The sequence below is a fragment of the Aspergillus versicolor genome (genome assembly GCF_001890125.1).
Source record: "Aspergillus versicolor CBS 583.65 unplaced genomic scaffold ASPVEscaffold_2, whole genome shotgun sequence".
NCBI lineage: Eukaryota > Fungi > Ascomycota > Eurotiomycetes > Eurotiales > Aspergillaceae > Aspergillus > Aspergillus versicolor.
This window is the reverse complement of record NW_024467525.1, coordinates 96,226-112,347: the sequence shown is the minus strand read 5'-3', so window position 1 is coordinate 112,347 and position 16,122 is coordinate 96,226. Positions and strand designations below refer to the sequence as shown.

Below are 16,122 nucleotides of genomic sequence, written 5' to 3'. Positions count from 1 at the left end.
ATTCTCTTCTAGTCAACGGCTAGACGGGATGATGACGATACTGCGGAGCCATTTCTGAGGCTTCTGAAATGTCATTGAAAGATCTTAATTTAGTCGAGCTGCACGGCCGTCCATATTGCAGGCTAGAATGAGGCACGGGCAAGGAATGATGCAAGCGTCATGAGGAATTTGAGGCTGGTCAGCTTCACTGCTGCACGCTGCCTCCTGGGTGCAACTACTCGGGGCAAACTCGGCCTTCGCATTACTTAGGGGGGGGGGTTCGAGTGGAATAATGAATGAAGATAGCCACGGAGGCAATAAGTGAGCGAGAAGTGCTGCAGTGAATAGCTTCATGTTGCAGTTGCATGCGGCACCCTCATAGGGCCCACGCTAAACCCAAAACGCTTGACAGGCGACCTTTTTAAGGCGCTGCGGTTGCATTTGGCCAAAGTTGGACTCTGGGGAAATCATTGGAGCCGTGACGAAGTTCCAGTGCAACCCTTTTTCGCTAGCGCGGTGACGTGGTATTCGGTATTAAGTCTGGTATTGAGCAAAACACAGAGGTGACATGGTTCGTATTGTACGGTATTGAAGCCCTCGAAATCATGGTAAATTATGTACCACTATTATTATTCGAGCCCAATTTCAACTCCCATTCCCCATCAATCGGCCCCAGAGACACGTGACCGACACCGCATCTCACCCCCACACGTTCTCAGCTTCATCAAACGTAGATTCGAAAGCACGAATGAGCGTCACACCTCTTTCCAAACTCCCTGGTTTAATAATTAGCGCCGCGACTATGTTACTGTTTTGGGCTCTTTATTTTTGATTATTGTTTGTTCTCGCAGCGTTCCTATGGTTCATTGTGCACTGCGCCCCCTGCACGCAAGCCCTCCACCACATTTGGACCACCGAGTAAAACATCTGGCACCTCAAGTCCGCTTTCTCGTAACCCCGCCCAGGCTCCATGCATTGCTATTCGTTCCACTGCCCTATCTCATTTGCCCCCGCTAGCATTTCACGCGAGCTCTTGCCGAGCTAGTGCTGTCAATAGGAAGCTTAAGCCAACTACCGACTCTGGTTGTTGACAGCTTCAACCTCTTTGTCAGTTATCATTTTTCCGAACCTAACGCCTCCTTCCCCCGACTCGGAACATCAGCTCCGACTGAGTGTGGCCCACCACTGACCCAGCCACCTGCCGTATCAGGCTCTGGCCTGACATTCTTCACGGGAGCCGAGGGCCAATATGGCTCCCAAGGAGGGCATGCTGCCCCCTGGCTGGGACGATCTTGACAGGTACGTCCCAGATTTTGGCATATGTTTCAATTATTCCTGTTGTCTTATATGCATATATTTTGTCATACTGTAGCTGGGCCTTGAACGCAATTGGATTCGATATCTACAAACTCTTCCCACTACCAGCAAATCCTCGCTAACTGCTTGGCTACCATGTCTCGTTAATAGGCAGATGGGGCAGCTCTTTATGATGGGCTTTGATGGAACATCTGTCAGCCCTGAAATTCGCTCTCTCATTGAGAATTATCATCTAGGCTCAATCCTGTTAACTGCTAAGAACTTAAAATGTAATCCCCCTGTTACTCCCTCGTACCTTGCTCATATTTCTCCAGCATTGTTTCCCTAGTATAGACCAAGGTACTGACTTGAAAATAGCTGCAGAAGAGGCGACTCGATTAGTTATGGAGTTGCAAATGATTGCCCGGGATGCTGGCCACCCGGTGCCGTTGCTTATAGCTCTCGACCAGGAAAATGGCGGGGTTAACAGTTTGTACGACGAGATCTACATTCGTCAGTTCCCAAGTGCAATGGGCGTTACGGCGACGGGATCAAAAGCTCTAGCCCACGATGTTGCCTTTGCTACAGCCCAAGAACTTAAAGCTGTCGGTGTCAATTTCATCCTTGGACCAGTGCTAGATGTCTTGACGAATGTACGAAACCAACTTATGGGCGTTCGTACCTGCGGTGATGATCCACAAGAAGTGTCACAGTATGGGGTAGAGTTCATGAAAGGCTACCAGAAAGCCGGGCTAGTGACCTGCGGCAAACACTTCCCTTCGTATGGAAACCTAGAATTTTTGGGTTCCCAAACGGACGTTCCCATTATCACCGAAACTTTGGAGCAACTAAGTCTAACGGCGTTGGTCCCATTTCGAAACGCCATTGTCCATGGGCTCGATGCGATGATGGTGGGAGGTGTTTCCATGTCATCTGCTGGAGTCAATGTCATGCATGCCTGTTTGAGTGAACAGGTTGTGGATGATATATTACGGAAGGACATGAAATTTGACGGTGTTGTTGTTTCAGAATGTCTGGAGATGGAGGCGCTTACCCATAATATTGGTGTCGGCGGCGGGACAGTGATGGCCAAAAATGCGGGTTGCGATATAATATTATTGTGCAGGTCGTTCCAGGTCCAGCAAGAGGCTATCAACGGATTGAAACTTGGTGTGGAGAACGGCATCATTGACCGAATTCGAATAGAACAGTCACTGCGGAGGGTCTTAGCAATGAAAGCAAGATGCACCTCATGGGAGCAGGCCCTTAATCCAGGGGGGCTTCCTTCCCTTACTCAAATGCAACCATCTCACACCAGTCTCTCAACAAAAGCATACAGCAATTCCATCTCGGTTGTGCGTGATAAGAAAAACCTGCTGCCACTATCCAATATCCTAAGTCCCAGTGAAGAGTTGTTGCTTTTGACACCGTTGGTAAAGCCTTTGCCAGCATCTGCTGTATCGCGCTCCGTGACTGAGCAGCTGGAGATGTCAGTTGATGCAGTAGCTTGGGATAGAACGGCATCCGTGCTCAGTGGCGAAAGTGTCTTCAAGGAGCTAGGAAGGTCTCTTTCACGTCACCGAAATGGTCGTGTTTTACACACATCCTACACATCGAACGGTGTTCGCCCAATTCACGAGAATCTTATTGACCGAGCCAGTGCAGTTATCATTGTCACTGCAGATGCAGTCAGGAATATCTACCAGCAAGGGTTTACTAAACACGTATCTATGATCTGTAGATCACAGTTTACTCCGTCTGGCGAGCCGTTGGAGAAGCCTTTAGTTGTGGTTGGCGCTAGTTCACCCTACGACTTTTCCTTGGACGCGAGCATCGGAACCTATGTTTGCACATATGATTTTACGGACACGGCTCTGGAAGCACTAGTGAAAGTTTTGTACGGGGAGTTGGCACCGAAGGGATCCCTACCGGGCTCCTTCAGCCGCAGCCAGAAGCTCCATCAGGCAAGGCAACACTGGCTTGTGGAAAATTGGAACGAGGAGAGAGATTTCGATGCTTTGGATTCGCTCCTAGCTACAGCTAGAGAGGATACTCGAGGACAACGCTCAGAATTATTGGGTGTTACACCTAATAGCTTCCTTTTGCGGAGAGACGACATCGACGAGGCTCATTTCGTTGTTCGAAACAGCACTACCAGAGCTCTCTACGGCTTCTGTTCGACCTATTTCTTCCGAGCCACGGGCATAGGAGTCATTGGGTCACTAATTGTCGACCCGTCAAGGCGTAAACTCTCCATTGGGAATTCTCTACACAACCGCGCTATCCGGACACTCATGCAACGCAAAGGGCTGAAGCGGTTCCAACTTGGTTCTCGCTTGCCCGGAATCTACCTAGGCATTCCCGCCGCAAACCCCGTCGAACGAAAGCAACTGCGCCAGTGGTTCGCAAACCTAGGCTGGAACACAGCCCTGTCTCGACCTGTCTGCAGTGTCATACTCCGCAGTTTGCAAACTTGGACACCACCCGATGGCCTAGTCTGCAGCATACAAAATGCAGACGTAACTTACGATCTTGTTCACGGATGGGACTATGCGGACTCAATCATTGACCACGTGAAGACTAATTCCCGGCAAGGCGTGATAGACATCTATAAACTCGCCTTGGGCGGAGCACCGCATTGTGGCATCATTCGGGCTAGACGACCCAAAGATGGGGCAATCCTCGGCAGCGTGGTCATTTACAATGAACAAGCGAGCTTAGCAGAGTACATGCCCGGTATGAAAGCTACACATGCATCGACAGGAGGTATTTCATCGCCAGTGATTTCGCCATCGGTTGGAGAATATTCAACGCTCCTGCAGGGTTTGGTCCTGTTGGGGATCAAGCAGATACGGAGACAGGGCGCTGAAGCCGTTATTATAGACTGCGTATGTATAACTCGATCTCGGTCTCCACCTTTTATCNCCCCCCCCCTGTCTAGTTTCTTCCTTGGCCTCTTTCACATGAAATCTGTCAGTGGTGCCAATGCTAACCCTGTTTTGCAGGTGGATGCGGATAGTAACTTTGACTGGTTGACAGAGCTCGGCTTTAGCACGCTGCATAGTTTCGAGGAAGTTAACTGTGACGCGGCGACGTGGACGATGGTACCTGGATCCTGAAATGGGGCGAGATGAGACGAGACGAGACGAGACGAGACGATCCTATCGTATACCCCGCCCGGTTTTTTTTTTTTTTTTTATTATGATATTTTGTTATACACTAGTGCGATACCCAGTGTAAGACTGGAAGAGATCTTTGCTGCACAAGTGCATGTACAAAGATTGTGCAGGGAGTATGTTCTGTTATACATGTATCAACTATATGGGCAGCTCGGAGACTACGCAAACCATGGCTTTTCTGTTCGTATATAGAGTGAAGTTATTTTACGTCTTTGGAGTGGATGCGAGGCTGGGTTCAGGAGGGAGGAGATCTTTGTATCTACAGAAACCTATTTGTGAAACAGGAATATTAAAGGACATGATGGATATTGTTGATCAGTGGTCGGATGCCAGTGCAGCATCCAATGAGTTTGTCGGAACGCATCATGACTCGTGCATCAACTTCCCTCTTGACGAAGAGCTTGGTTCGCGTATCATCTCTTGACAGATCCATCATCCAGGTGTCGGATGATCTGCATTGACCGAGTGCAGGAACAACACGAGCGCCCAGCCAGTCAAACGACGCTACGACCGCATCGTGGCGCTGCGCAGGATTGCAGCTATTTTCCTTAGCTGGGACCGTTGTAAGAGCACAGGAATTGGGGCGAAGCCGCTCTCCAGCCGCTGGGATGGCCAAGGGCAGGACAGATGATAGAGTCGGGCAGCCTGTCGTGGTGGGCTCCAACGGACTGTGAGCTGAGAGAAAGACGGCAGGGAGACAATCCGATAGGGCGCCGCCGTCCCTGCTCCCTGTGAGACGGTGATGCGTATTCAGCTTTGCGCGAGGTCGGCCGGGCCTTGCTACAATTGATTTGTTCAAACTCCTGGCAGGGTGTGAGACTGTGCGACGAAACAGACTGACCAGTCCCGTTGCTTTGTGCACCTCGGCCGTTTGCAGAAAGGAACGGCGGTCGGGGATGAGATGATGGGATGATACGAGACAGAGAGAGAGAGAGAGAGAGAGAGAGGTGGGCCAGCCGTCTCCGCCACCCACGCCATCTGTCTTCGTCTGTAATTGACACTCTTCACAGTAGTAATATTTATTTAATTTTAATTATTTTTTTTTATTATCTTCGCATTTGTCTCTTCGGGCGGCAGCATATTTAATTCACTTTCGCTGGTTCTGAAGGCGAAAAATGAGGGCCCCATTCTCGACGGAAAGAACGCTGGAATGCTGCGGATCCTTGGCTGGACCTTTCCGTACTGTGCTTGGCAGCCGAAGGCGATCAAAACCCAGAGACGCAGAGACTCCAGGCTCCAAATCTGGAGTCGGTGTAAGGGGATGTGAGGTGCAGGACTTCGATCGGAGAGCCCCGTTGAATCGTCATGCCGAAGATAATAATCCCTGCACATGGAACACTTCCATGATCTTCTCGCTGCCTGTTCTGGGACAAAAACAGTGTTCGGAAGCTGTCTGCAGGGCTGGTCAACAACCGCTGTTTAGCTGCCACAGTTTTTTTTTTTTTTTTTTTTTTTTTTTTTTTTTCCATCCATGGATATATATTTTTTAGAGACAGGCCTCGCTTTCTTGTGAGATTTTTGAGGGCGGATTACGGTGGTTCAGGCTTCAGAGGTTCCACAGGTTGATTTGTGATTTCATCACTGACTCCAATCTGACCATAATTCCTAAAAGATAAAAAAATATAATAATAATACTATCTGTTAATGCATGCCAGAAATCACATGCAAACGAGGCATTTGGGGAGCCGGCGAGTGTCTGCAAAGCTGCAGACGATTGACGAAGGATCTGATTCTAGAAACATTCTAGAAAAGACACGAGGGATTCAGGCTGCATCGAAACGTCGCATCGGGCGCGTTTTTGCTTCTGCTCCCTGCAGCTCTGCCGCCTGCGTTTTAGCCCCCAGTGCTAGGACAAAGGGAGCAGGAGAGACATTGGCAAGGTAAGGAAATCACGATCCTGCGACATGATTGGCACTGCCGCCATCGCAAGGAGCAGCAGCCTGAACTGATTTAGCTTTGTCCAGCGACGGTCATGCCGGCCCAATCACTGACCCCCAGATGGCGGCTGATCCGTCCTCGTCCTCACTGCCCAGGGAGGCTGTACAACCCAGCGATAAGAGCGGGAGAAAGATCAAAAGGCACATGTGTTCAGCATTTCAGCATGAGAGGCCTCAGTTTGGGATTTGGCCCCCAAATGGAAGACTTCCGAGTGCTGTACCCGCTCGTCAGAGCCTGGAAGCAGTCTGGCAGATCCGGTAGTCTGAGAGTTTGCGCTCAGGGACTTTCAGGGCAAAGGATCGAAATGCATGTCAGCCAGACCACTGCCGATCAATCTCTGACCTCGCGCCAATCGAGAGACCAATAATGCGGCCAGCTGTCGGAATGGACGCAGGCATCTTCACTCATAGAGGACGGAGTGTTTGCTGCGTTCATCGATAAAGAGGGTCTGCCAGCTTCTGAACCATGGGTGGACTCATTAGGCAGAGTGCTATTCAGGGCCTTTCAACCCCGTTATTGTTGCTTCCGGAGTAAAAAAAAAAAAAAAAAAAAAAAAAAGTGAGAGAGAGAGTGTGTGTGAGTTCATTTATATTACTGCTACGAGGAGTACTCATACCAATAATAGCACCACTAAGACTAGGTGCTGTCTGTCTTTGCTTTGGTCCAACCTGTGCGTGTTTAACCTCACTTAACCGAGCATCCATCCATCGCTTGAATAATGATAATGATAATTAATGATAACCATATAACTATCATGCAACTAGTCCCTGCTAGCATGAAAGCATAGATAGTACTCTTACCATGAGAACATCCTTCATTATTATGATTCCTCAAGAAGAATAGCCATCAAAGATGAAGCCTGACGGACAGTTTCCCCAGTCCTTTGCAGTGGAGTCTTGTTATAAACTTTCTGGTGCTATCATGGTGGGGACCTTCCCAATGCGGAAGGTCCGTAACTCGACTCGACCTCGGACCAACCTAGCCTTCAGTCCTGTCAGGTCGCCAGTCGACTGCGAAACTAAGAGCAGGTACCAGGCGGAACCCAGTGTCAGTTGCTGGGGCTCCCATAGCCTCCTTCCGCAAGAAACAGGCAGGGAAGGGAAAGAGATCATGGTTCCGACACAACCAGTGCATGCAAACAGCCAGGGCCGTCTCCGGTCGGGCTCGTCCTCTTGTTCGGTTGTTGGCCTGGGGCCGTCCACTACGGAAAACCGCTAACCCGATTCAGCAAAGAGCCCACCGCCAGCGAATCAGCAGCCGCAGAGGCTTTGGCTTTTCCCCTCCTCCAGCAGTCTCCCACTCTTTCGCGCGACCACTGTTCACTGTCCAGTGCACACTTCCCGTTGAGTTGCTGGCTCGCTGCTCTGTGCACTCTCTCCACTGTCCCAATCATTCCCGCCCCTCATCTGCCTCCTCCACTGCCCAGTCCTCTCCCAATCCCAGCTCTGATGGACCTCGTCCACGGTCCTTCGCCCATTGCCTGGTCTAGCTCCCAGACCCCAGAAGACCCCCATCTCGCCGGCTCCGTCTTGTTTCTTCTTATCTCTTCCTTTATCGTCCTAGCGCAAGCCTCTCTCCGGATCGTTCTCCTGCCTGGGGTCTTTCGTTTCTTCTTTCCCACTAGCTGCGATCCCCACTAACGTGCTCTGTTGCTGAGCGCTGCTTGCTGACTTCGGGGGTGGCCGATCCACTCGGCGCCATTCAAGACTCAAGACCTGGACGCCATCGCCTTTCTCTTTCTTCTACCAACGCTTCTGTATACTTTACCTGCAGCTTCTAAGTCTTGCTTTCCTTTCCCTACTTCCTGCTGTTTCCTTCGCGCCCTTCTACCCTACCCCCTCTATGGTCTCTCCTCTTTAACCCTCCGCCGTCCTTCGCCGTCACTCCATCGTTTCAAGAGATTCATTCTCTTCGGGGTTTGACAATTCTTTCACTGCTTCCTCCTGCCTGTGATCTGGCCCCTCTGCCCTTATCCTCATCTCGCGCAGCGTACAGTGCCGGTCATTGTCCCCATTCGCGACAGCTGAGCCCTTCCCATGGAGGGTTTCGACACTATGGCGATGCCCTACCTGGGCTCCCCGCTGAACCTAAGTAATATCCAAGGCACAGATTATCTCAATGCTCTACCAGGGATGGACCTACCCGACCAGCGTTCCAATTTTGATTCCGATACATTCGTCAGGTGTGTGGCTTCTTTTGGTCTTCTTTCGCACTATATCCTAACCACCCCCCTCGGTAGTGGAGATGATTTAGCTTTCCCTCATCATTCGTTGCCTCCGGATACCCTCAAGCGGTTCTCTTCGGGCTACGAGGATCCTTTCGCAGACATGGTGGCACCCTTCGAGCCGGCACCTCCTGCTGAGCAGCCTGCCGACTCATCCATCGACCATAACAATAAACTTTTAAGCTTCTCAATGCCAGTATACCCTTGGACATTGCTTGACTATTCTTTTCGACGCACGTCAATATCTGTCTCAGCCCAACTACATGGCATGTTTTTCCTCGCCGAGTCACCGTGGACGACGTCCCCAACCGAAAACGCCCCACCTCAGCAGGGGGCGGAATTGACCTGCTACCGGCGAAATCTATTCCAGATCACCGGCTCTGTGACCCTTCCCCGGGGATTGCGTTATATCATCACGGAAACTGGCGATCGGATACCTATCGTCGCGCAGGAGCTGACTGTGTCGGCCACCGAATCCGTGGAAGGAAATTCGGTCAAAATTATTTCCGTGCCCTGGAAAACTCCTGCTGCGAACGGGAACCTAAACAACGAAGACTCCAGCAACGGTAACAATCAGAATGGCACCACTCCCAAGGTCGAGAAGGAACCGCCGGCCTTCCCGTTGGACATGATGGGTGGCCAAGATCTCGATACCGACTACGCCACTTTCCCAATCGCTTGGAAGCGCCTTCAATTTCGAGTCGCAACTGCTAATAATGGGCGCAGAAAGGAGCTCCAACAGCATTTTGTTGTTCGGCTTCGGGTGATGGCAACATTGTCCACGGGAATTAGGACTCCCATCTGCGAGGTCCATTCTGGTCCAGTCATTGTTCGTGGTCGCAGTCCCCGCAATTTCCAGTCTAGGAAAGATCTACCGTTAAGTGGTAGTGCTGCTGCTTCTAGAAAGAATGCACAAGCTGCTGCTGCTAGTACGAGCCTTAATCGAACTTCTCCCAACGAATCTGGGCCGCACTCTGGCTTGACACCCAGTAGAACAAAGACTGGTATGAAGAGCAGTTCTCCAGAAACTTCAGCATCTCAACCGAACGTGGTTCCTCCCCAGCAAGCTTCCCCGGACTGGGCGCAGATTGCATCGGGTACAACAGTTCATACCACGACACTACCTCACTCGTCTATTTACTCACAGTCTAGCCCAGAATTCTCACGTCCGATAGAGACCCATCGACGGACAAGCAGTGTTGCAGCCCCCATTAATTTGTCCCTCCTAGACGACGACAATCCGGATCTGACCCATCTTCATGACCAGGCTCGGCCTCTTGCATCATTCCCAAACGATCCCACGTCCAAGTCCGTAAGTATGGACACGCCTGGGCGCCCGGCCAAAATACGCAAAGTTTCCCACTCTATACCTCAAACTCAGTCAAGGAGCACATCTGCTACAGTCCCCTTAGTAAACGCCACGAATTTCCACCAACATTTTGGCTCCAGCATACCTTTTACGAGCGAAAGTGCCGATGTCTTATATGAATACTTCCCATTGGGTCTGGAAGACTGGCAGGGGCCTGTCGATGCTGTTTACCGGCCACACGTGGTACATCACACTAATGTGCCCCAGATGAAATATGTTACGGCACGAGGTCAGAGCAAGCGATACTTCGCTGCAGAAGATGTATTTTAAGGTGTGTTGGGAAACCAATCACAAGGACACACAACCGGTCCCACTTGTCCACTCGCGCAGACTATACGCTCAGTAGTGGCCAGGTTTCTAATTTTCGGAGGTGCTTATATATTTTGCCCACCCAAAGCTCTTCTGTCGAGAGCATATATTTGTCCCTGGATGGACAATCTCGGAATACTTAACACAATGATATTATGTCTCCATTACTTGCTGGACATGTACTGTTATGGGAATGACTATTGGGTGGTTTTGGTGGTGGCGCAACGGAGTCAACCGGATTTACCCCTTTGGCCTTGTTTTTTGCTTGCTTTCTTTCTTTTATTAAATCCCTTTTCCCTCTCCATTGTCTATCTTGCTCACCTTCAGTTGGCTTCGTCTGCGTTATGACTATGGAGGAGTGTTCTTCTTCCCAGGCGCTTGTCATGCCAATGCCATGGCCGAAGATCGCACTCTTATTTTTGCGCCAAACAACCTCAATAAAATTTAGGTGACATTGATAGGATTAACGAAATTCGGCTGGCCGTCGATGGGACTCCTGCTTTTGAAAATTATCCGTTCTGTTTCCCAACAAGTGCTAAATAGTCTTGTATTGTCAGCTCTATTAATCACTCCCTCATCTTCTACCTTGCATACCCTACGTTGCATATTTTTATCTGGCTCGGTGGGCAAGTGGGTGCATTGGGACGGGCATATAAAATGGGCCTTGGGAGACATTACATTAATCATAGACAACAGGCAGGTTGATCAAATAATGGCGTGAGAAAGTGTGGCGCCACTGCTGTCTTAATCAAGCAGAATGATGCATGTTCAATTGAGCCGTGCTGAACGGGAGCCGATATAAGAAACCCAACATATTGAAATAAAAAAGCTGTTAGTCAATCCGAATTTAGCGCATGTACAAGAAGTGGATAACCCCAATCAATGTCTGCGATATGGCCAAAATCCATAATAATTGGGATTGAAATACAGTACGGTGCTACACACACAAATAAACACCATGACCCTCACAGATCTCAATAACTGCGTCAAAGATACCCAAGTCCATCTCCACCAATGACTTCAAGATCTGCCTTAATCTCCCATTCCTTAGCACCAACTCGGCCTGCGATCTCGACCTTTCTTTGTTTACTCATGTCTAAATACTGGAAGAGCAAATTGCCATCTAGCATACCTCGTCCGGCGCTTGCGTCACTTTCAACAGCGCGGTAGGCTCTCGGATTGAGGCCGCACGGGTGCTCGAGTGTGTTTGTTAGCTGGGACTGTAGAGCTGAGAGACGCCTATAAGATTCTTCGGAAACACCAGTGACCAGGCCGATGGAGCCATTGTGTGAGGTTACAAGGGCATGATGGAGAGGAGCTACACTGTCCATGTCCATATCGTCTGAGCCGGACATGACTCGCTCGGAAGAAACTAGGGTGCGCGGTAGGAGAGTTACACTGGAGGCGAAGTTTCCAGTGTGAAATTTGCTGCGATTAAGCAGCTTGTCACCGTTCGACGAGTTCGGGTCTATGTGGAGTTAGTGGCGACGGATTGTCCAACAAGTTGGGTATAGATCCGGAGAAATGTCTCACCCTCAGGGTCGTACTGGAGTACATAAATATTGCAATCGCTATCAGCGACAATGATGAACAATTTGTTGTTATCGGGAAGGAAATCAGCCGCCACCACCTCAAGGTAGTCCAGGTCCTTTGCAAAGAGGCTCATTTTGTAAGGCTCCTCCTGAATACGGAAATTGATTAGAGTTTTTCGTAGCTTGGGCATTAGAAGAGCATACCGAATAGCCTGCAAACCAGAGGCCTTTCACTGCGTCTCCAAGTATACACATTCCAGTCCCTCTGAGCTCTTTCACCACACTGACATAACACTGCATGTCCATAAATGCAACAGGGAGAAGGCTTCCGTCCTCTTTCAGACCTCTAACCATACTCTTCTGTCCTTGCGCGGCGATCAAGAAACCTTGACTGCCAATCTCGGATAGCGCAGTTACAGCCCCCTTCACAGGCTCTTTGCCAATGAGCTTCAATCTGTGATTGGCTTGCGGTTGATCTGGATCGGAAACTACCTTAATAACCTCAAAAACATATATGCAACCGCGTGATGGTATGTCCTCTCCACGTGCCAGCGAGGTGCCCACCACAATCATATCCCTGCGTTCGTGCGTATTCTCTGATACCTCCAAGCTCATGGTTTTCAAAGCCATTATGTGTTCAGCAGGTTCCAGCGGATAGCTTCGAAATGGAACAGCGATATTTCAGTATTCAGCGTTGCGAGCGTCTAGTGGTCACATACCTATCAATAACAGTCCACGTCTTAGGGCTCACGACCTTTAGGGAGCTTTGATGTACTTCCGGCAAAAAAGAAACCACTATTTCTGGTTAGCCCGGATTCCAGGCATACCGGTTTATAAGTAGCTTACCTTCGTTGCGCCATTCGGGGTGCAGTTCGTCATCGTCTGGTAGTTTAAACCCGGACCTATGGCATGTTCCCAGAACATAGGTACTGGAGGTAGACGAGTACGTTAGCTGGTCAATTTGTTCCCCTATTGGCACCCTTTTGAATGTCCATGAGTAGCCAAGCTGCGCCCCGTGAGGGAGTGTGGCTAGGTGAGCGAGGCCCTAAGTTTCACGAGCTTTAGTACATAGTGATATGACGTAGATATGGTAGATGACGTACATTTGAATCAAGATAAGCGAATCCTTTATCGGGAGAACTAAAGCAACCTAGCCCTTTGGTATAGTCACCCCTCAAGCGGATAAAATGTGGCGCTGTGGCTGAAGTTCGAAAAACAAACCCCGCTGAAGACCCGGGAATGAAGACACCGGAGCAGCCTGAGATGTTTGGCAAGACGCGAAGTGGCCTAGGCTCTGATTGCCAGCCATCCGATGTAGTCGGAATTTTTGGAAGAACATGGTTTGCTTCTTTCAGAAAGCTTAGACCGGCCAACTCTTCTGACGGAGAATCGGTCAAAAATGGCTTATATACGACTAGGTCGTCGTTGCCGGTTCGTAACTTTTCAATCACCAAGTTAGCATATTCTCACCCCGAAGTTAAGACGGCATTTCGCTGGGTGCGTACAATCAAGTAGGGCAGGCAGTAATAAGAGTCCCCAAGATCCGCAACAACCAGTTGTATTAAATTCTCACGTGTTGTAGATCGCTTCGGGGGCTCGGTAGATAGGATAGGTGACAAACAGCCGACTCCTTCAATGGTTGTCATTAATTTTAAGTCAGGAAGCCGGTATATCTAATTGTATTCATCAGTCTTGACACAACCACAAGATAAAGCTTGAAGGCACTCACATATAGCTGATGATCCTGGTTCAACAAAAACAAAAATATGTTTTGGGGATCCAGGTTTCCCCGATGCGACTTGGAATTGGAGAAGAAACCAGTCCTATCAGCGTATAAGCAAGCGGACAGCCACCTTTGACTTGCAGCATCCTCGGCTACCGTCATTTCGTCAAGATCTCCGCTGTCATCAGCTTGAAGCAGAAGTAATGACGAATCGTCGCGTATAATTGCCAGGTAAGGATCGGCGAGACTAGCACCGAGAGCCACTCGTTCGTCGCTGTTGTCCTCATCCCATACGGGATAAATTTGGACCAACCCGAGACCTACTTCATCAGCAAAGGCTTCGTCGCAATATCCGGCCTTGTAACAAACACTCACCAGCATCATAGCTTCGCACCTCGTTCCTCAATACCTGAATCACCCTATTCTTGGTTTTCAGGGTTCCAATTTCTATGGTCAAATCGTGGTTCGGATTGAACTCGGGTGCCGTGAATGGCCTTAATTTATTTTCCAAGATGAATACCTCGGATTCTTCCCTGTCATTACTTTCCTGCTTTGATAGTATGACATAGTCATGCTGTTTCAGATTGCCGTTGTCTGCCGGTGCTTGTGTCAGGGATACCGTCCAAAGAGAGTCCGCTGAATCTGTGGCCATTGATGCTACAATGTAGGGGTCGATCTCCCGTTTCATAATCACCAGCGCGCCACCCCCATCCGAGCCTTGAGCTGCCACTAACTCAAGCTCAGATAGCGCAGTCTTTGCCACTCCATCACTGTTTGGAGAGACTTCAGAGCTCTTCCCAAGCACAACATCATTGATGGGGCCAGAGCTAAATAGCTTGTCATGAATCCGCAAATCGCCGAGCCCAACGGCTGACAAACTAACGGGCACCTCTTGACGATTGTCGGTCGTCCTGTCGGGTGCCGAAGAGTATAGGTCGTCTTCGTAAGCATCATCTTCACTCTGATAATCATCATCCGAAAAGTCCCCTGAAATACTGTGTCTTGCGTGCGATTTAGATTTCTTTGTTACCGAAGACATAGACGACCAGCTCAATAGCACCGAATCCGCATCCTCACTACCGAAGAAAACCTTTCCATGACCAAGGAAAGCGGAGCATGAAGTAGTCGAGGCCAGAAACATGTCTGTTTGGGCAGACATAAGGTGAACCGATAATCCAGAGACAGACCTTCCATCAAGCTTAAAGCTAATTAGAGCCATCTCCCCTGTGGATAGCGCCAGAAGAAGGTCCCCATTACCTTCAATAAATCGTTCCACAACACAGTTTTCGAGACGGATGGCCAAATCGGACTGGTCGGTCATTGAAAACGAAGATACTTGTCTCGAAAATTCGTTAACCCCGACAGCGTTAGTTTTCCCGGCCTGGTCGACATGTACAAGTTCGTTTGATCCAATAAGTAGCGATCCTCCTACAGGGGGTGGAAGGGCCACCACTTTAAACACGTCACTGGGCAACCTAGGAACAGAGAGTAGGGTTGTAGATGCACGTTGTTCTAAGTCAAGCGTAAAAACCGTATAAAACACAACATCTTTTCTTTCGTGGAGAAGAGCATCCGAGGTTGCGACTTGCGAGTACAATATACCGAAAGTTGGTTCTCTATACTCATAAAGAAAAGCCAGACTTATGGGATGGAGGACAGAAGGATCCAATGCAGTCAAAGGCAAGACAAATGATGACGCATATGGAGTTTGATATGCGATGTCACTTTCAGCTTTAGCTTCATCGCGGGCCTTCGAATTTCCGTCCGATTTGTTGTGGTCACCGAATTCAGACCCATAGTCATCCATGACCAAATCATCTCCAGGCTGATGGAAAGGTATAATTGCAAGATTTCGAGCGCCAAATTGGAATACCGCACATCGACTACTCGGATCTGCGCTCAACATACTGCCGCAACTGCCCAGATCGGATACCCATGGACTAATGGTCGTATCATCACGCTCGTAATAATGAATGGAAACGGTGGAAATGCCGTGGCGCCCCGGGTCCCATTCGATCAAGCTCAGTTTAGAATCTCGGGAGGCAAGAAGGATTGCATCTCCGCCACTCTTCGTATTCAAGATCTTAACACGACAAAGGTCGGTTACCGTTCCCGGGAGCTGATACTCCCTCTCCAAAACCAATTTATGGGTATCTTGCACCTTTTGTGTCGGCCATTCCCTTGGGTCGTCTGAACCCGATTGTACAGTACATAGAGAGAATATTTGAAAAAGCGACGTCCTGACGACGACCAAATTGCTGGCAGTTGAAGAAAGAAAAGGAATCGCTAATGCGTGAGTGATCCCTGTTGGGGGCAACAGCTCAGTATAGCACTGCATCTCGGCGTCGTAAATTTGGGGGGGGGTTCGCGAGCTATAGGTCTAATAACCCGAGGAGCCTGTCGTAGCACTTCAACTGTCCTGCGTGGGAGAAGACATTACCGACTAAGTAGGGATATAGCCTTAAAAGAAACAAGATCGATGGGCAATTGATTTCATTTACCAGAAGAGCATCGAGCAACCATCAGCATGACACTGGTATTGATGAGGTTTTGGGGATCTTCAAATTGCTCCT

General features: G+C 49.4%; 4 protein-coding genes across 4 annotated transcripts; 3 read left to right on the top strand and 1 right to left on the bottom strand.

Moving 5' to 3' along the window:
* Positions 1-1,228: 1,228 nt before the first annotated feature.
* On the top strand, positions 1,229-4,394 carry ASPVEDRAFT_49691 (putative beta-N-acetylglucosaminidase; the record flags this gene model as incomplete). Its single annotated transcript, XM_040814203.1, has 4 exons — positions 1,229-1,278; positions 1,447-1,565; positions 1,654-4,163; positions 4,281-4,394. The coding sequence occupies 4 exons, from the start codon at positions 1,229-1,231 to the stop codon at positions 4,392-4,394; spliced, it is 2,793 nt and encodes a 930-aa protein (XP_040663500.1).
* Positions 4,395-7,031: 2,637 nt separating this feature from the next.
* ASPVEDRAFT_425290 (uncharacterized protein) lies at positions 7,032-8,155 on the top strand. The gene is made up of 2 exons (XM_040812602.1): positions 7,032-7,571; positions 7,621-8,155. Exons 1-2 carry the CDS (start codon positions 7,245-7,247, stop codon positions 7,879-7,881), a joined length of 588 nt encoding a protein of 195 aa, XP_040663499.1. The 5' UTR covers positions 7,032-7,244; the 3' UTR covers positions 7,882-8,155.
* A 273-nt stretch (positions 8,156-8,428) lies between these two features.
* ASPVEDRAFT_49690 (uncharacterized protein) lies at positions 8,429-10,255 on the top strand (the record flags this gene model as incomplete). Its single annotated transcript, XM_040814202.1, has 2 exons — positions 8,429-8,574; positions 8,632-10,255. The coding sequence occupies 2 exons, from the start codon at positions 8,429-8,431 to the stop codon at positions 10,253-10,255; spliced, it is 1,770 nt and encodes a 589-aa protein (XP_040663498.1).
* Positions 10,256-11,280: 1,025 nt separating this feature from the next.
* On the bottom strand, positions 11,281-15,887 carry ASPVEDRAFT_126107 (cleavage/polyadenylation factor CFT1; the record flags this gene model as incomplete). Its single annotated transcript, XM_040806331.1, has 9 exons — positions 11,281-11,762; positions 11,828-11,975; positions 12,031-12,484; positions 12,546-12,621; positions 12,673-12,871; positions 12,930-13,265; positions 13,332-13,499; positions 13,556-13,869; positions 13,925-15,887. The coding sequence occupies 9 exons, from the start codon at positions 15,885-15,887 to the stop codon at positions 11,281-11,283; spliced, it is 4,140 nt and encodes a 1,379-aa protein (XP_040663497.1).
* Positions 15,888-16,122: the final 235 nt, after the last annotated feature.

What these genes read in the sequence shown, in the direction of transcription:
- ASPVEDRAFT_425290 (XM_040812602.1), top strand. Translation starts at nt 7,245, where the DNA reads ATGAAGCCTGACGGACAGTTTCCCCAGTCCTTTGCAGTGGAGTCTTGT. An exon ending in CGGGCTCGTCCTCTTGTTCG is followed by an intron (nt 7,572 to 7,620) that starts GTTGTTGGCCTG and finishes AACCCGATTCAG; the next exon opens with CAAAGAGCCCACCGCCAGCG.